General features: G+C 45.3%; 1 protein-coding gene across 5 annotated transcripts in view; it reads left to right on the top strand.

Annotated features, from left to right (window-relative positions):
• Positions 1–11737: 11737 nt before the first annotated feature.
• Positions 11738–21218, top strand: part of LOC135900601 (sushi, von Willebrand factor type A, EGF and pentraxin domain-containing protein 1-like) — a 101053-nt gene continuing 91572 nt past the window's right edge. For all 5 annotated transcript variants that reach the window (XM_070535585.1, XM_070535584.1, XM_070535586.1 and 2 more), the window contains exons 1-2: positions 11738–12220; positions 17449–17663. In XM_070535585.1, the coding sequence (XP_070391686.1) occupies positions 11751–12220; positions 17449–17663 (685 nt within the window). In that variant the 5' untranslated portion in view covers positions 11738–11750. The remainder of the gene's footprint in view (positions 12221–17448; positions 17664–21218) is intronic.

Genomic DNA, 21218 nt, shown 5'->3' with positions numbered 1-21218 from the left:
CTGCGTAGTGTAATCGCAGCCTGGGCGCATACAACGTGCTCGAAAAGCGTAGTTTACGTCGCGCTCTCGCTCTTCGTGCCACTTAACCGCTGGAGTTAAGCTCTCTCATTGCCTGTGAAATATAAGCACAATTCCCACACGAACACATATGCAAACCTGCAATCGTACCACGTCGCAGTTCACGCAGAAAGCGCCCGCCGACATCTTTAAAGATCATGAGACGCGCGTCTTGGACAGAGTGCACGTACACCGTCTACTAATCTTGCACGTCAAGAAGAAAGCGCTCAAACTTGGCAACAGAAGGAATGAATGTATGTGAATCGCGGTTGGTGAAGCTGCGATTGTATACCACCCGAACTACCGGCGTGAAGTAGCTACATGCAATACTATATTCTTAATTGTACAAAAGTTTCACTCTCCTGAAAAGCGAAATACCCATGGATGTTTACTACGCATATAACAATGATCACGACACATTTCGCGATACGTGTAAAAAAAAGCAAAGCATGTTTACTCTGTTTCTATATTAAAGAAACACGAAGGCTAAAGCTGCACCATTTACACGGCTCGTAAAAAGCTCGCATGGTGGCACAAGAAACACCGATGTATACAACGGGCGCGATAGCTTAGTGCACAATTTTTGCCGTCTGGAACGCGCAAAGTACGCAGAAGCACACGGCGTCTTTCACAACATGGTGACAAACACCGCGCGCACCTTTTACAGCGAAGCTGTTAGCCTCTAGTTGGTCTGGATATTGCGTGGGCTCGTTCTCACCTAAAAAGAAGTACCGCCACCTAGCGGCTGCGGCCACTCATACAGACCTCAAAGAGCAGCTAGAAAAGGGCTTTGTCTTTGAGTTCCCGCGTAACAGAATTACGTTTTCTCGCATATTCGAATTCTGAAGCTATCATGTCTGCAGCTTGCGTGTAAGTCGTACGTTGCCTATTTGCTGATGCAATTTAGTTTGAAAAAAATTCAATTACTTCAATAAGGCATTTGCGCTTGTCGGAGGGCCTAAAAGAATGAAGATGTGTGCTGTCTGGGTGGTGGCACTTGTCTAAAGTTGGAAACAACTTCACTGTACATCCACTTTCACAGGGTGGAATGGAGGCGAATTTTTGAAGACGACCGTCGCCTGCTAGCTGCTTGCGCTTGTCCGAGCAAAAAATAAAAATAAAAAAAAATAAAAAATAAAAAAACTTGCTGGCCGCTCAGAGAGTCTGCGGACCATCCGCGACTTCCGGCCCATGAAAAACTAACGCGATTCTAGCAGCTCTCGGACTGGTAGGCGGAACAGAATTCCGTAATATAATCAGCAACTCTAAGAGCGGTACTTCCGAAGCTGTTCGAGAAAATCGAATGCGGGATAGCAGTGCCAAGCAGTTCGGGGCTGTCAGGGACTGATAGCTGTGATCGGCCAAGAGACGCGCCCCACGTTCAAAGGGCTTTTGGGTGTCGTGATTTAAAATTAGCCTGTAGGTAAAGAAGAGCCAGGCAAGCGAAATGGAAAGCAGTTTGACGTTAGCAGCATGAAGAAGAAGAAGAAAATACGACAAGGAAGAAGAATAAACGCCACGAAACTAAGAAAATCAAATCAAACGTGGGGCAGAGCTTCCCGTCTCAACCCTACCTCTAGCACCGGCCTCCGAGGGAAACTAAGAAAGACTTGAGTGTCTTTAATGCTATAAGCCACTTAAATCGAAATATACCCGCCGTGGTTGCTCAGTGGCTATGGTGTTGGGCTGCTGAGCACGAGGTCGCGGGATCGAATCCCGGCCACGGCGGCCGCATTTCGATGGGGGCGAAATGCGAAAACACCCGTGTGCTTAGATTTAGGTGCACGTTAAAGAACCCCAGGTGGTCAAAATTTCCGGAGTCCTCCACTACGGCGTGCCTCATAATCAGAAAGTGGTTTTGGCACGTAAAACCCCAAATATATATATATATATAAATCGAAATATACTACATGACCTACACGTATATGGCTCGTGTTGTCATATAACTTCTCAAAGAACAACGAACGATTAGCATTATACTGACTAGAGTATAAGGCCCAAACAATGAAACGTTCCTTTCCTTCGAGCGCTTCCTAACCTTACGTGAGGCCTCCTTACAGCGAAGGACCGATGGAGGAAGCAAGCATACTCTGAAAGCTCCCTTCACCCGTCCTCACGTAAGGAGCGGTTGCCGCCATGCCTGGGTTCGAGATTATCTCTTAAAAGCTTTAGGCGAACACCAGAACACCCCTATTCAATAAAAAAGGTTGTATCGTCGCACAATCTCTAAGTTGATGAGCTAATATAGAGAAGCGTGGACGCTATTTTTTAGTTTTGTTTACTAAATCTAAAGAAGCAGTGCATTACAGTGCGAAACTTGATGTGCTCCAGCAACGCTGGCACGCCGGCGTCGTGCAACGCCTAGCAACGCTTCCATGCCGCACGCGTGACTGAAACGAACGTGCCTGGCAAAACGTACCGTGCTCGCGCTTCTCCGAAGGTGGGCGACAGCACGCACGCGCAAGCAAACGTCACGTGGTTAAGCAGTGAGGCGAAGTGCTCGTTCAGGGCCAGGAGCGGCGTAAGGACGCATGAAGGTAGCTTGGCCCAAACAATAAAACGTTCCTTTTAGGGGTGTGCGAATATTGAAATTTTCGATTACGAATCGAATACGAATAAGACGAAGAACTCTCTTCGAATATCGAATCGAATATCGAATACATGTGTAGTATTAAAAAATTGCAAGAGAGGTAGCAATAGCTTTATTATCCTTTTAAAAATAACATTGCATTTTACAAGGTTGCTTCAAATTAAAGAGATACTCAATTATAGATAACGGACTCAGGTAATGCCCTCAGTCAGGTAAAACGCTTGTTACAGATTGTCGTGAAGGAAAATTAACTGCTCAATATGGCCAGAAAGTAAACGCTCTCTATGCACTGTCACATTTCTACCGGTAGAAAAGATTCTTTCACTAGGAACTGAAGTGGCAGGGATCGCCAAGTACTTCCGGGCGAGTGCACTGAAAAGCGGGTACCTGAAGCGGCCAATGGACTGCCACCACTCACAAGGATTCATGCCCCTTTCCAGAAGAGCCTTTTGCGCGTAGTCTGTACCTTCCCTCTCAGGGGCAGATGCCAAATGTGTCTTCTCTTTGTTCATCACTAGATCGTCAAAAGCATTCCATACACTCGATGCCACCAGTGGACACGAAGTCGACGCTGGCACGGCGGTGTCCCCATGGTGTTCCACGACGGCTTCCTGGAGCTCCCTTGTCACAAGGTTTTTCAGCCAGATCATCTGACATGATCATCTGATGAACTGTGGCCATAAAGCGCGGATCAAGAAACATGCCTAGGCTGGCCACTTCATCAAATTTCCACTCCGCACAAAGAGCCTTGATACATCTTGAATCAATGTTAGCAAACCCTGAGTTGCCTTTGCAACCTTCAAGGCAATGGGGCATTCCAAAAATAATTGGAATTATAAAGCTTGGTGAAAAAGAAACCGAAACTGATCATGTCTCAAATGCCTGAAGCAGATAGACTGAAACAGAGCATACAGATAATGGCAACTCAGGGTTGCAAAGGCAACCCTGAGTTGCCTTTGCAACCTTCGAGGCAATGGGGCATTCCAAAATAATTGGAATTATAAAGCTTGGTGAAAAAGAAACCGAAACTGATCATGTCTCAAATGCCTGAAGCAGATAGACTGAAACAGAGCATACAGATAATGAGCGGATCATGCGAAGTTCTCAGTTAATAAACATGTTCTTAGGAGAATGCGGAGCAAGCATACAATTGGTTAATTGCTCAATTATTCGCAGTCTATCCGAATATTCGCCGTTTCCACCGTTATTCGGCCGTCCTCGGATATTCGTGAATTTCCGAACATGCATTTCTCGAATCGAATACGCTTCGAATATGGAAAATATTCGATTCGTATTCGAAATTCCGAATATTCGCACACCCCTAGTTCCTTTCCTTCGAGCGCTTCCTAACCTTACGTGAGGGCTCCTTACAGCGAAGGACCGATGGAGGAAGCAAGCGTACTCTGAAAGCTCCCTTCACCCGTCCTCACCTAAGGAGCGGTTGCCGCGTGCCTGGGTTCAAGATTATCTCTTCAAATCTTTCCGCGAACACCATTATTCTATTAAAAAATGTTGTATCGTCGCACAATCTTTAAATTGAATAGCTAATATAGAGAAGCGTGGACGCTTTCTGCTAGTTTCGTTTACTAAAGTTAAAAAAAAGTTGCGCATTACAGTGCAAAACTTGATATGCTCCAGCAACGCTGGCACGCCGGCGTCTTGCAACGCCTAGCAACGCCTAGCAATGCTTGCATGCCGCACGCGTGACTGAAACGAACATGCCTGGCAAGACGTACCGTGCTCGCTCTTCTCCGCAGGTGGGCGACAGTGCGCATGCGCAAGCGAATGCCATGTGGTTAAGCAGTGAGGTGAAGCGCTCGTTCAGGGCCAGGAGCGGCGTAAGGACGCATGAAGGTAGCTTTGGAGCTACCTTATGCTGAGGAAGCACCAAGGAAGCCTTCACCGAGGGCCCCTCAGTAAGGAAGCTTTCAGAGTGACATAAGGTAGCCTCACCCCAATGAAGGCTTCCTTAGTGAGGTAAGGAAGATTTCATTGTTTGGCTTCTTATGCTGAGGAAGTACCAAGGAAGCACCAAGGAAGCCTTCAGCGAGGGCGCCTCAGTAAGGAACTTTTCAGAGTGACATAAGGTAGCCTCACTGCAATGAAGGCTTCCTTACTGAGGTAAGGAAGATTTCATTGTCTGGCCCTAAGTTGTTTATGCTTTTCGGTGATCGTTTTTCTTTTTCACCGGACAAACACTGCTACATTGGTATTGCACGGCACAAGACGTGTGCTCATGTATCGGAACTATCTGGAATTGTGTGGCCGATTCTCTATCGAGGGAGCCTCGTCCAATCAGATTAGACGCGAGCAACAGCGATTGCGCTAGAGCGTACGAGGAGCCATTTGTACATAGCCGAATCACTTGACCGGCACCCTCATTAGAGTTCGACGACCAACAAATGGCGGCGACTGTTGACCAACAAATGGCGGCGGCGCTAGCGTTGCGCTTTGATGTGTCACTCGTTTTTTCGTATTGGACAAGTTCTCCCAATAAAGCGTTAAATCCGGGACTCAATTTGTCTGCTGTCTGGTTCTTTACCGTCATTATACAAGGTGAGAGTACTATCGCAGGTTTTCTTGTATACACGCATATGGCCCCAGCGATCTGCTGTTCGACGGACATTTCCCCGTACTACTGACAGGGCGGAAAGAATCTCTTCTTTTCCCTCTTTCAAACCCCTTTCCCTTAGGACTTCCCTCTCCTCTCTTGCTTATTGTCCGGTGTTTGGGAGCCTTCTTTTTATTATTGTGGTCAGCGTGGTGACGGAACGATTTGACGGAACGAAATAACGAACCGTAACATTTATCTTGGATTGAAAGCAGAGCTTTCAATGTCAAAAACGTTGACAGTTATGCGTAAACTAGCCCAACTTTGTACTTTAGTAAACCGCAAACATGCAGAGTTCGCGCAGGACGGACACATCAGCAACAGCGGCTCCTCGACCGGCGTCAGAAACTTCCGCTTTTGCTCTTATCTCTCAAAGAGAGAAGCAAAGGACGGGACGACGATTTCGCAACGTTGCGCACGTCGCATCTCGGGTTTAGCGAGACAGACAAAAAGGAAACTTGTTCGCGCCATAGAGCCCAGCTTGTCAAGAAGCGACAACAGCGCAGCGCAAAACTCACTGGCCCAAAAGACGTGTAAAAAGGTACATGGAGGATTCGTTGGGCCCGTAGCTGAATCGCATGTTCCTGTAGACAAGTTGTGCCCTTCAAGCGACCGTGTGTGCACTGAAAAAGATAACAGTGCAGTGAATTCTAAGTAATTGCGCATAATTAGGGGCATTACAATATCTCTCTGGGTTTGCCGACGTCGATAACTTAAGCCTTATTCTATGGCACGGACAGTTTGATCGACTCGTATTGAGTAAAAATTTCTTTACACAGTAGCGCGCTTGGCAAAGGAGACGTCTAGCTTTGAGATATACGGGGGGTTCATTTTGAAGTTTTCCAGGATTTTTAAGCATCGCTTGTGGCTGATAGCACAATTTTTGTCCATCGAGATGGATTATTCGAAGAGACGGACATTACCAGCACGAGAGATCGAAACCCATATTTAACAAATTAAAAGGAAGCATTCACTAATTAACTTCTTAATTACTTTACGGCACATATTGCGAATTACAAATTGTAGCCCGGTGAGCTTGCAAGGCATATCCACTTAAAATGAATCTCGAGGATGAAGCAGCTTCGATATATTGTTTCCCAAAGTATGAGGCGAAAGGCGTTGGCGTTCCAGCTACTTCTTACACCGGCTAACCTCCCTGTCTTTCCTCTCCTTTGTCTCCTCCTCCTTCTCCTTGGCCTTGAATGCATAAATGAGCGTTTTGTTAAAAAAAGTAAGTGGACAAACAGTGAATTTTTTTACAATGAGCTTCCTGGCGCATATCTCCAAACTGCTGTCATTCTGTAAATTCATTCAAAGGGGATACGTTTTGCATCCTCACCGGATATACGTACCGTTAGTAAATTGCAATATTGCCGTAAACTAATTATTTAAGAAGCTAATTAATGATTTCCGTGATCGATATTTAGTGCAAGTAATGTCCGCCTCTCTGAATAATCTAGCACAAGGACTGGAATTACGTTATCTGCCCCAGGCTAGAGAAATAAGCGGAACTGTATTCGTAAATTACCAGCAAAACAAAACCAACAAAACGCCCTTAATACAGGAGGGGGATTTGTAAACAAGACAATACGCAAAAAACTTGAGGCAGGTCGATAGAAGTTCTCTCTATAGAAGTTCTCACATCGACTCATCCTGACGTCACAGATTTTGGCTGTGTCTGCTCGGGCCTAGCTACCCTTTACCTGTAAAGATGAAGTGCATTGTATTCGGAAGATTCCAAGGACAGAACTTAACGAGTTTCGAGAACATTTACTGTGCCACATCGAGGCAAATGCGCGAAAATACTTTGAAATCTGTGACGTCGCATTGATATATGTAACAGCACTAGAGTTTCGTCGCGAAATTAAAAAAAAAAGGAAAGGAAGTTTGACCTCCATCTTTCCTCTTACTTATCATCATCTTATCGTGAAATTAACGAAAATAGTGTTTTCTAACAGTAGATTATCAGTCTAATCTGAATTCATCTCTCTCGACGTCTTATATTTACACCAGCGCTCGTCAAGTGCTACCGGATTCTATTGATTTTTTCTCAGAGACCACCAGTGCGTCCATAAACACCGGTCAGATTTAGAAGCACCGGTTTATATAGGCGTCCGATAACCCTGCGTTGCTGTCCGGCGACGCTGGTATTCGGCCGCCATTGTGAGGGATAGAAACGGACACGCTTTAGTATGGGGGGCCGTTGCCTGACCTACAGCAGTCGTTTAGGTTTTGGGCTGTTTCTCCAGCGTTCCTTCATTGAAGTTTGACATGCCGACAAACATTTGTGCGTTGCGATGCAAGCGCTATATGACTACGTGCACAGTTCCGGCCTAAGGCCTATACTTAAGTGCGCAAAATTCAATGCGGTGTTCACTGTGCCGACTTCACCAGTGAACTCGGCCGCTTCGTGGCCGTGTCCACCATTCGTCCTTACTTCACACAGATCATGACAGTCAGGTGCATTAGTTTTGATTCACCTGTCAGTGAGTCTATTAATAGATTGCGTAGGGCGCACACATGCATATTTATTCATATTTTTTACACACGTGAGCTACGGTACCACCGTAAATAATGAACGCTGTCACTGGCCTAAAACCGCGTAGGTGACAGCAGTCACGTTTATCGACTCAAATGCAGTGTAGCGGCGACGACGACAAGCAGCAGTCAATCCCATGGCCAAATACACTGTAGCATTTGCGAGGCCACATCTACTTGGGCCACGCACGACTGCTATGCACTAGTACACAAGATGTCGCAGCATGCATGGCGTGCCTTCTCGGTTTACATCGCTCTTCTTGCTGTATAGCCTGTGCTGACGGAATTGGGAATGACGTAAGACACGACAGAAGTTGTCGTTCCTGTTGTCAAGGGCTCCCCTTTTCGTCGCCATCTTTTCTATATTATTCAAAGGCGCGTTCGTGGGGCAATTACTCTGAAGCATTTACCAAGACAATAAACTTACGCCGTCGCGAAGAACCAAGTTTGCCCTTGCAGAGCCACGTCATTCGACGAACACACTACGTCAGAACGCCGTGGAAAAGTCACCGAGACTTGTAGCAGACCACGCGTGGCCCACAAACTTACTGTGTGCGTCCTGCGCTCGGCCACGCGTCTATACTTCACGATGTTAATGGGAACCGAATGCGTGTACAGGGTTGTCGGCATTACGCAAAGGGCGCACTACTTTCCCCCTAAAGTTTCGAATAAGTCGTATCAGACGCACCACGTGGTGCAACGCGACACTCTGCATTAACAAACGGGTTTAGATTCAAAACTCCTCTTCTACTCTGTCAAGTGGTGCCGGGCTGTGCCAAAAGGGTGAAGACGACACAGCGCTTTATTGAAACTACCCTCTTAATTTCAATGACGAAGTTTTATTTGGGAAGTGCACTTTTACTGCATCACATTTAGGCAGACGCTGACTACATCGATGCGCAATTTCCGCTTCAGTGGGGGGACGGCGCGGCCATGCACTTTGTTGAGTCGAGGTGAAGTCAGTGAATTGTCGAGTCGAGGAAGGTCCTCGAATACGGGGGTATGCCTCGTCACATGGGATTATGCATAGCAAACAACGGCCACTATAGCACTGAGTCCTAGCAACCGATTTATTCCAGGAGCAAGCAAACCGAACAAACAGAATCACTGTATATTTGAGCAAGGAAGCCGAGGGCAAATAACACGCATATAAGCAAGAACGTGAGCACTTGTATTTTTTTTGTGGCCGTATACTGGAGGGTGTGGTAACCAAAATGCCTACAACATGCTCCTCTAGAAATAAAAACTGACAAATGGCAAAATAGACGACAGACTTTGCCTCGCATTTTTACATTCGAGACCCTTAATTCTCACTGTCTTCGTCCAACCTGTTTTGAAGCGACAGGTGTTAAGGAAACTTCAACCACCTGTAGTGGCACCATCTTGTTTATCATCATTACATTTTCTTATGGCGAGGGAAGCAAATGGAACGCAATATTCAAAAAATTCAAATTAGTCGAAGAAAACTGCTTGTCAAGGCCCACTATCCTCCATGGGTGCACACTGTGCAGCTGAACGCACAGTACTGTAGGTAACTCTGGCGCTAGTGTCTACTAGAGCTGCGAATCTGCAAGTATGGCATGCTGTCCAGCCAACATGGGAACGATGGGTAGCACACGGATTTGGCTAAGCTTCGTTCTTCTGGCTTCACACGGCTTTGAGAGTTTGTAAATAGAGTTTCTTCAACGAAATATTTGTGATGATCCAAGTGACACAATTCGCAATCATCAAGCATGTGCGCAGAATGTTACGCCCTTCATGCGTTTAGGAAAATGCACACAGGGAAATATAGATAGATGAAGCAGACCAGGTAATACGAGAAAAATGTTTGAAGTCACAAAAGCACAGAGATTAGATAAATTCAAGTATTACAGCCATCACTCTCATAGTAGCTGAACGGTCGCAGTGCTACTGTTCCCTATATTAATTTTCGCATGAACTATGAACATGAGAAGTCGTGCCATGTTCGTCGCTGTCGTCGAATGCCAGCTCATTCTTTGATGTTTTTCCTTCGTTTAGTTGCGGCAGTCGTGACTTATAGACACGCTTTGTACGTACAAACCAGCCTTCGCCATTTGTTTTGTATACCCGCGTTTTCCTGCCCATATTGTAGAAAACCTGCCTTTCATTAAAGGGAAGTGTGATGAACGCCAAATTCACTCAAACCAACGCAGAAATAGAGGAAGAAAAGGGGAGAGGAGGTACTATACCGAAAAAGCGTCCGGTTTTCCCGCTATTTATTGCGTGAGGGTTCAAGCTGAGAGAATACTATAGAGACATTTTCACAAAGAATCTCAACGCCGTGCGCCATGTTGACCACTGGACTATGGTGGCAAAAGCTAGCAGAACAGAATGCCCTTGAAGCCCAAGCACCTCGCAGCAAGTGAACACACGACGAGAGTTGTAAGATTTTGAACGGGAGTTTGGCAGATGCATGGCTGGAATAAAGATCTGTAGCGGCAGACGTTCGCGTTTTGAAGATGGCAGGGGTGGTCTGTTCAGCTATATCAAATGGGAAGTTACATCAGAGTCAGTCTGAACGGCATGTTCGAGCATCGCCTCGCTGTGCGCTACTACCTGCCATTCGTGGAAAGCCGAATTAGCAACTCCGTGAAGTGGCAGCTAATCAGAAAAGAGAGCGGGCTGTGCGTTGCTAGAGGGGAGAGTGCGTGCTTGTCGTGCGCTACTAATACAGTAGACTGCTGTTAATTTGACTTCGGTTAGTTCAATTTTTCGTTTAATTCGATCCAGACCGAAAGTTCCGGCTTGCCCCCATGAGTTTCTATGGGCCCAAACGTTCCCTATATCGATCCTGAAATTGGAATCGGGCAGATAATTCGAACTTGACAAGTCAGCACGCGCGCGCCCTACCTCTATGGTGACCCCAATAGCGACCCCAATGGTAAACCCACCAACGATCCATTTAGTGGTCATTGGTGGGTTCACGTCCACGTGGGCTCAGTGGTGCAGCTAGAGTCTGTCTTGGCGGAACTTAGGGAAAAGGGAATGCGCTGAAAATACGTCATCTCCCGTCGAAAACGCTTATTTTCTGCCCGCCCTAGAAAGATTTCAAAGCAATAACGGCAGCTAACAATGCCTGATTGCGGTATTTACCCAATGGTAACACGTTTTTTTTTGTTTTCCAAGAAAATTCGATCGAAAATTGCCTGCGCGGTGCAATCGGAAACGAAACAAAAACCGCACTCGCGGCGTTCGCACGCTCTACCACATAAGACTGCTGTAATGCGACAAAGCTGACTTGAGAAAACCGGCCGTCATTAAAAAAAAATTGGGTGCGCGTTAGATTTCTACATTGCTTTGGAGCTTTAATTTCTACGTTAGTTTTCTACTTTGGACACGTAGGAAGTGCGCGCACTTTTCTATTGGGGGCGTGTTAGACTCGAGCAAATGCTGTTAAATGAATCAGCGGTGCGTTAGGACGTTTTTTCTGTATGTTGTCTAATTCGATCCGTCGGGTAATTATGTCACTTACATTGGTACCGCCACGGTCGAATTAATAGAAGCCGACTGTACTTTCTTCCGTGAAGCCTCCATCTTTTTCGGCGTCACGTGGTGAGATATCATAGGCGGCCTGTTAAGGAGCCCTGCCTTTAGTCCTCCTTTTGAGTTGGCTGACACGACCCGTAGCTTTCACTGCACTTCGCGGATTCGGTAAGACGTTACATACACAAGACGCATTTTGTGAAATAAGCGCTGACCGTTTGCAGCTTTACAAGGCAGGCGGACCAAGGGTGCCAGATCTAGATCTTGTTGCTTCTTTAAAAAAAAAGAAAAAAAACGGAAGGGAGACCCACTGCCAACTGCTGTACTTTGATGCCGCGTTTCGCGACTCTTCTCGGTTAAAAGAGTTCCGATAAGAGAGACGTGGCGCCGCGCAAGCGACGCTCCGCACGGCAGAATGCCCGCGACGTCAGTGGCATCTGGACAGTCGCGATGCGTGGTCGACGCCTCTCGTCTCCGCTCGAAGCCCAGCATGTTCTTGTGGCCGCACTGGTGCTGCTGTCACTTGCCACGACATCGGTCGTGAGGTGTCTGCTGCTCCAGAAGGACTTGCAGAGCTTCGTGAGTACGCTGGAGCAGTACGCTAGAACGAGAAACGACATCGTCTTTGTGCTCGACGAGTCCGGCAGCATCGGTGAGGACAACTTCCCGGCAGAAAGGAATTTCACGGAGATGACGGCGCGGTTGTTGACGGTGTCGCCGGACTTTTCCCGGCTCGCGGTGGTCACCTACGGCAGCGACAACAAGCTGCACATCAACCACCTCTCCAACGGCGGCGGCGGCATGTGCAGCTTCCTACATGAGCTCAACACGATTGGTTATAGGGGCGGCAGCACCATGACCAGGGAGGCGCTTAAGCTCGCCAACAGTCTTCTGCGACAGGGCCGCCTTGGTGTTCACAAGTGAGGATGTTTGAGCTTCAGTATGATGCTATGTGCTATAGTCGCTTGACATGCTCGTCTCGCTTGTCCATGAGCGACACGAGAATCAGAGAACGGATACATTAATTCGTGGCTTGGATAATTGTACACGGCCTGGGCGTGTCGATTTCAGGGAAGACGCACATGCGGTGAGAGGATATCGTATTACCAGAGAAGGCTTTAGCGGGCTCTTCCATGGCTTAATGTCACTGAACGCTACCGACACTAATCACACGCAGGACAGAAGAGGACGGAAAATATTTCACGTCCAGGTATCGCAGCGCGCATCGGCTACATTCTGCCGCAAAGTTTCAGCCGGTGCACGCATGCGACCTAACTGTCTTCCCTTGGATCGTCGACGAAGCTCAAGTCGAACACATGTTTCATAAACACGGAGAACTACTTAATTTCCAAATTTCGGATCTTTTTCGCCCATTCGCGCGCGTGAGAGTGGTGCTACATAGAGTGTAGTGGCGCGACCATTCTTATGAATGCCTCTTGCAGTGATTGCCAACTCAAGCAGTTCCTTCTCGGTTCATCTCGCAACTTACTGCCAACGTTTGGCGTATATTAGAAAGCAACCCCTCAGAGCGTGTCCACCTTCGAATGTGGTAGGAAGCACGAGATCACGCTTCGGGCTGCGTTCGCGCGTAGTCACGATCCGTGGGCTCGTTTTGCAGCGATAGCCGCGATGGTACGGAGCAAAGAAAGTATTTGCAGAGAGCACTGAGCAGTTAGATTGAAGCTATGGTGCCGGATACAGTGTTTAAGTGTCGGACCTTTGTCTGCAAATTAAATGCCTGTAACATTACTGATCATTTTATGTAAAATTTTGATTCTGAACCTAAAACATATCGGCACAATCACATGGTAGTCACATTAGAGTGCGCGGTATACGCTTTAGTGATACCACTCTGCAGGCTATGGCAGGACAGCCGAACAAGTTCACATCGATTAAAAGCTACCAGGAGCCAAATATTCCCGGCCAATACGCTGAGATTCTTGATGAAATAGCTATGAGTGCAGCGATCATGGCGTTTCTGCAGAGGAGTTCCTAGGTGAGGCAGACCGACCTTTCGGCTAAGGACGTGAGCTTCACAAGACCAATTAACAAAAAAATAATTCATTACTGTTTTTTAGTACCATAGGAGATGTTTAAATGACAAATTAGGAGGCACTCAAATTAACTACACCCTACCTTTTTTTTTTCAAATCTTGAAGGTCACACCTAATTTTGAATATTAATAATCAAATTCCAATAAATGAAGGCAATATATGGGAACTCACCTTGCGGGCAGCTCAGAAACGGTGACCCCGTTATCCCATCAGACGGAAACACCCAGCGATGAAAAGCACGAGAAAGTTTGAAACTGAGCGTGTCGGCCAGTGGCGGCAGGCACTGATACGACAAACTTTGCTTAGGGTAGGAAACTGGACAAAGTCCAGTTAATCTCCCTTTCTTCCCCTACTTCCTTGTCTGTTTCTCTCTTTTTTTGCCTGGAAAGCATGTGAGGCTGTGTGCCGGGTTGTAATTGGCCGCAACGAGCCATGATTGAAATTTCATAACACACTTCCTTGCTGTGTCACGTAGCAGCGGGACGCGCTCGGTTTCGATAATGCCTCGATTGAGCTTAGAGATTCAATGATGAATATCTCGAATTAAGTGCTATTTTGGAGATTAAAGAAAAATGGGGGTGCATTAAAATGTGACTGCTTCCAACTTTTTTTTTATTGATATGATATAAGGAGATGTTGGCGCGCAATTTAAGGCGCCGGCTACTCCTCATCTCTTGAGTGGATCCGTCATACATCATTCAGGGTTCACGGTTACATATCAAGTAATCTTTTCACACAAGCACCAGGACTTATAACGCAACGTTTCCACAGGAAGACTATGACGTAAGGAACACATTGTACATACAGTATACATGGCAAATGTCTCCACACTTATGTAGTCGAAAGTCTCAAAAGTACAAACGATACTGTCGCCTAATAACACATTTTCTAGTCTGCGGGTGGTATATATATCGTGTAAATATAGTAGCACATACAGTCACAACAGAACAGTCAACATAACATAATTCCCAAACAGATGCATACATAGAGTGACATTGAAATGAACAGAACAATGAAAGCACTAATAACGTCCAACGATGCCGCTGTCTTCAAGAAAAGTCTTTAGTGCTTTTAAAGCGCTCTTCTGCAAGGCCGTTGTTGGCCAAAGGCCCAAAAGTTTCCTTAAACTGAAAGGTCTGCGGTCAAATTTACTTAGCGCTGATTTAAGTCGGCATCTTGGTGTGTCGTGATGTGGGCAATCTAGAAGGAGGTGATATATATCTTCATCTACAAATCCAGAATCACATTCGGGGGTTTCCGCTCGGCCAATTCAGTGTAAGAAATGTTTTGTGTAGGCCGTGCATAAATAAGCGTTTCCATAGTTCTATCTAATGACAATGAAAATTTGAATTCCAACTTTGCCATATCAACAACTGCTCCCAAGGCACTAATAAAAAAAATTAATTCATGATTTCTTGTTAAGTAGTTTTCTGAAGCTCACGAAATTAGGGGCAATGCGTGTCTGCATCGCCCATGAACGATTCTGCAAAAACGCCACGTTCGCTGCGCTTATAGCTTTTTAATAAGAAGTCTCTATCAAGACAGGTGTAACTGGATATTGCAGGGAGAGGTCTTCGTCCTGCAGTGGACAGGAAGTAGGCTGATAATGACGATGGTGAACGAAACACCCTGTATAAGAAAAAAAAAACACACTAGCGGTGACCCCCAGATTGTTTGTGAACGTTTATATTTCTCAGCTGCTTCGCCTTTCTTTAAAGAGAAATACTCCGCCTGGACAGTCCTCTGCTTGGCCTATTTGAGCGCTCGCTAATGTAATTGCCCGACGCTACGGCTTAAAGCTTATCCATAAACCACTGTTGAGGTGAAATTATTTAAGCAGTGCCAGCGGTAAGAACTGAAAGGTAGTATAGGGAAGGAATGAAAAGGGGGGGGGGGGGGGTATCTGTCGACTCCTCCACCCCCTGGGCACAACATCTCCATAAACAAAGTCCTTATTATTGTTCACGTACAGCTGCAAAAGCTTGCTGCAAGTGATACCGCACGGCGCAATGCCCGCTTTAGAGACACTGCTTCGCATTACGGGCGAAATATCATTTTCATTTTTGTATTTTACAGAGCCCCCTTTATAAAGCGAAATTTCAATGAAAACATGCACTGTCTTGCCCTTGCATGTCTTGACCTTGCGAGTTCGGCACTTTGGGGCAGAGTCAGCTGGCAGAGTCAGCGTGGCAGAGTCAGCTGTTTTAGAACTCATCAAACTCAGTGGAGTAAAAGCTTCAGAACGATCTTCTAATGAGAACCACCGGTCTGCAGACGTAAATAAGTATATTAAGGTGATGCGGCTGAAACTGAGTAGCCTTGTATACATACTGGTGAGAACCTCAAAATGTGTCTGCTATTAAGAGCCTTAATTATTTACCAACTCTCCAACAAACATTAGCAGAGCTGGCGGATGGCGCTGCATCCGGCGGAGAGCCTTCTCAAAGTTTCTAATCGCCTTCACATAAACTTTGCAGACTGGAGAGTTTTCTGCGAAGGTTCCAGAATCCGCTAAAAATTCCATTTGGAAATATTTACAGACATATAGAAAATCGATGACAGCTTTCGATGTGCCTAGGAAGAGTTCGCATCAACATGATTTTTTTTTGTTCCGATGACATGGATATGACTCACCGCAAACTTGCTGTGAAATTGCCGGTGCAATTACATTTCAGATTACTGTTTAATTAGTACTATCATATATATATATATATATATATATATATATATATATATATATATATATATATATATATATACAACGCCTTGTAACGCAACGTAAGGAGTACAACGCAACGTACAACGCAATGTAAGGAGTTGTCATCCTACCCCTTAAACAAGCTTTGTGTATGGAGGTTACATATAGCGCCACGTCTCTATAGCACGCATCCTGCGCTTTCCACTATACCAGTCAGGCCACCACGCTATCTGGGGCAAATGATTGAAAGCCACGCGCGTGACGCATCCACTTGATGCACGTGGCGAAGTGATCACGTGATCCAACACACTCAGTTTGACTCAGGGGAAACCACATAAAGATCCGTGAAGCCCGACGCGTGCCGTGCCCGACATACTACCAGCTCCCTCCTACCTCACCCCTCCCCCGTTTTCGCATTTAGAATTGCACTATCTCCCGGATTGGCCCATTTCGCTATTTCACTATGTACAGGAATCGGCCTAGCTTTGACATCCCCATCTCCAAGATCGGCCCAGTTTCCAATTGCACTATCTCTGGAAATGGCCCAGATTACTACATTTCCGGAAACGGCCCAGTTATAATTTCACCATCTCCCGTATTGGCCCAGTTCGCTATTACACTATCTCCAGGAATTAAATAGCTTTGATTACACCCATATGCAGAATCGGCACCGTTCACTATCACATTTTTCTCCTGGAATCGGCCTGGCTTTGATTACACAATCTCAAGGATCAGCACAGTTAACTATTAGACTGTTTCCTGGAATCGGCTGTGTTTTGTTTACACCTATCTGCGGGATGCGCCCAGAAAACGTTTATTATTACACTATTCAGTTCCAGTGTCAGCCCAGTTTGTGCAATTGCACTGTATCTGGAATGTGCCCGGTAGGATACACCACCTCCGGTACGGCTCAGTCTACAATAGCGCTAACCCCGGAATCGACAGAGTTGATAACAATATCTCTGGGATCAGCCCAGTTTAATATTGCACTATCTACGGAATCAGTACTGTTCTTTATTACGCGATGTGCGGGATTGGCCCAGGTAGCAATTGCATTTTCACTGGAATCAACCCAGTTTACAATTGCGCTATCTCTGAGTTTGGCCCAGATCACTATTATTCTTTCTTCTGCAATCGCCATAGCTTTGATTAAGCTATTGGCGGGATCAGCCCATTTCACCATTACACAGTCTTCCGGAATTGGTCCAGTTTTGATTATGCTATCTCAGATAGCGGCACAGTACAATATTATACTGTTTTCAGAAATAGGCCTAGTGTTGAGAGCACCCATCTCCAAGAATGTTATTGATTCTTGAAAGTTGTTTCTTGTTCACGTGCCAACATTTGAGGTGCTTTTCGAGAAGCACGACAAGCTTAACGCCTTTCGCTTTTGCAGAATAATCATACTGATATCAGATGGACGAGCAGACAGCGACAACAAGCCCAACGATTTTGCTCGTGAATTAAAGCGCAGCGGCGTGATTATATTTGCCGTCGGAGTCGCCAGCATCAACCGCGCCGAGCTGGAGGAGGTGGCGACATCGCCCAAACACATCTACATGCTCACAAGCTTTCCCTACATCAAAGAGGTGAACAGCGATCTCCGCAAAGGTACAGTATTGTGCGCATTTGGCAGTCTAGCAAACCTTTTCGCGGGAACCAGTCAGCTCAGAGACGCAGAATATTCGTTCACGTTAATCTGGAGCGTAGCGTGTCAGGCGCTTGGCGAGGCCAACATTTGCTGCTGTGATTAGCGTACATCTTTCTTTCTCTCTTTCGGAGTAGTGTCTGAATTTTTAAAGAAAAAGCTTTAGCTCGTGAGGAACCTTATTCGAACACATGCAAAGGGCAGAAAATATTGTAGAAATACATTCAAAGCGCAGGAATGATTTTTAGGCAAGCGCCTGATTCATATAAATGTTGTTCTATTTGCTTTTTGAGAGAGCAAGTTAAATTCTAGGGACACTAAGAAGCATAATTTCGATTCAAGCTGTCGACTTTCTTAAAAATTCCTGAAAATTGTCAAGTCATAAAATTATATATATATACATATATATATATATATATATATATATATATATATATATATATATATATATATATATATATATATATATATATATATATATATATATATATATATATATATATATATATATATATATATATATATACAAGCACGAAGTTTACAAATGCCCAACTCTACACTAAAAACAATTATCAGTGCTCTATAAATTATATCTGTAAGAGCATCACATGCGGATAAAGCTGGTGCGGATGTAAATTTGTAGCAAACGTAAAATTGTTGCAACGTTGACGAGGGTTTCGCAAAAGTCTGCTTGGCAGATTAGTGACCAGTATACATAGCAGTGATGTGTAATACGTCAATATTGTCCATTTTAGATGTTTTATTAGATACAATATACAGAATTCTGACGTATTTTTCATTGCTGAGTTACAGAGCTGTAAACTTGATAACTCAGTTTTTTTTCAAATTTTCGTATTAGTTAGGAATTGTAAAAAATAATTCCAAAATAAAGAATCCGCTTTCCAGACTCACTATAATACAACCTTTTAAATGCAACAAACCTGCTCAAAATAAGTACAGTGGTTGCCGAGAAAAGCGATTTTTCCGTTCCCACGCATTTAAATAGGAACTGCCGAGCTTAAAGCTTGCTCTTAAGTGGAAGCTTTAGCTCGAGTGCTCCTATCTAAACACATGTAAAAGGAGAATTCATTTTTCTCGGCAACCACTGCACCAAATTTGGCGAGGTTTGTGGCATTTAAAAGAAAAACGTAAAATCTAGTGACTGTTTGTTTCGAAATGTTGATTAGGTCGTCAATTGTTTATTAAAAATTGTCAAAAACCGAAAAGATTTAGAAAACGAAACTATCAAGTTTACATCTCTGTAACTAGGCAATGAAAACTGATATCACAATTATGTGAATTGCACCTGACAGTACGTCTAATGCGGACAAAATTGATGTGTTACACATAAATTTAGAAAAATGTAGTAATATGAAAATACAGCTTTTGCAGAACCCTTGTGCACGACGTAAAAAAATTCAGGTAAGGTATAAAATGACATATTGAATTTGTCCTCTTTGAATGATCTAATGGGTGCCGTTTACAGAACTGCGATATCTATTCTTAATGCAGAGCTATTAATTTGTGAACTTCATGCTTCTATATTTTTCAGACCTTCAAATTTTTGAAGATCTTTTAAACAAAATTCAGGCCCTAAATAGAAAATACGCTTCCAACAGTCACTAGAATTTAACTTTCTCTCTCAACTGCAACAAACTTCATTAAAATCGGTCCAGGGGTTATTTCAGAAAAACGTTTTTGTGTTTTGCATGTATGTGGATATGTCGCGTCGGAGTTGGGCCCGAGCTAAAGCTTTCTCTTAAGCTGAAATGATTTCTGGATGACAAAAAGACTAAAGGGAAAACTTTTTTTCTGCTACCTTCTAATGTAACCAGCTCCCCCCCCTCCCCCCCTCCAACCCAAACAAAGAGAGAAGAAAGAAAGAAAAAAGAAAGAAAGAAAGAGAGAAAGAAAGATAGAAAGAAAGAAATAGAGATATCGGGTAGGTTGTGTCAGGTATACGCAGCCGGAGTCGGGTACGCGACAAGACCAGTGGGGAGGAGCGCACGTTCTAGGCCGCCTTATCGCTATTTCGCTAAACGCAAGTGAGTCGGCTGGCTGAGATGAGGCCGAATATCAGCGGTAGCGTTGCGCAACGCAAGCGCCGGTACTGCCATCTCTTATTCACTTCGCTGTTTACACGCACCATGTGAGGAAATTTCAAGGTGCCGCCTTTTGTACATTTCTCTTTCTCAAGTGCTTCTCTTGCGGAACACATCTCGCCCGTCTCTGTGTTTTTCTGGACTTCTTACTGCACCTGTGGGGTCTACCGCCCCCTCCATCGCGGTGATGGATGTACAACAGGATCCTCCCGGTTCCCGTTCACCCGCGGACATCGGTTCGAGGAAGCGAGGAAATGCGTTGAGCGGTAGCGAGGACACAGAGCTGTACTGCGCATCAGGTGACGAGTCCTCGGAAGACAGCTTTCGACTTGTCCAGTACCGCAAGGCCAAACGAAGAATTATCAACTCATCTTCGGCGTCCAGCTCGAACCCTGGGAAAACAGCTCCTAAGCGATGGCCTCACTCCATCCTGTTTGTGCCACAGAACGCTACCGACAACCTGCGCGTCCTCAACAGGCAAGCACTCTCCGTGTATCTAGAAAACACTGTGCCAAATGAGATCAAGGATGTTAGGATAAATACTAGGAAACATCCTGGCAATCGATGTGATGAACCCGAGTGCACTGACCATACTACAACATGTAACGCAGCTGGGAAACATCAAGGTCCGATCCATCGTGCCAACGAATGGTGCCACAATAACAGGAGTCATCTATGACATTGACAATGAAATATCTAATGCAGACCTCCCAATTCTCATAAAACCAGCTAGTGAACACAACGTGATTGTGCATGTTGGTCGCCTCGGCAACACACGTTGTGTGAGGATAACCTTCAAAGGCGACTGCCTTCCACCCTACGTGAAGGTCGGCCACTTTCGCCACCAGGTTCGACCATTTATTCCAAGACCAATGCAATGCTTCAATTGTCAGAAGATTGGCCATGTGAAGGGTGTCTGCAGAAATTCGGCCGTGTGCCCTCGATATGCCGAGCCCCACTCAGAAGACAACTGCAGCGCAACCACGTTCAAGTGTCCTAACTGTCAAGGTGATCACTGCGCCTCTGTGCACGTGCACAGATAAGATAGGCCTGTGGTAGCGAAGAATCGTTCCTTAGTAAATAGAAGCAGCCGCTTCTTTCCCGTCTTCCCAGATGAAGCGTCCACTGGCCGGCACATAGTGCCGAGGGCAGCAAAATGCACATATTATGCGTAACGCTCTGTCAGCATGTGTATTGTGGCACACTTGTGCAGGTGTGTATGAACCTAGAAGGCGCTCTGCTTAAAAGAGTTCGTGCTGTCGCGAGTATACTGCAAGAAACAAGCAACAGTTGAGCAACATGTGTTTTAGTATGCACAAAAGCAAGTTGTCACTGAACACGAAGTTCCAAAACCAGGATTATGCATCTTTGAATAACGTACGTTGAACGTGCCACAAATGCACCATGCGCTGTCAA

Source organism: Dermacentor albipictus, chromosome 3 (assembly GCF_038994185.2).
Source record: "Dermacentor albipictus isolate Rhodes 1998 colony chromosome 3, USDA_Dalb.pri_finalv2, whole genome shotgun sequence".
NCBI lineage: Eukaryota > Metazoa > Arthropoda > Arachnida > Ixodida > Ixodidae > Dermacentor > Dermacentor albipictus.
The sequence above is the reverse complement of the archived record's forward strand: the minus strand, read 5'-3'. Positions and strand labels throughout refer to the sequence as shown.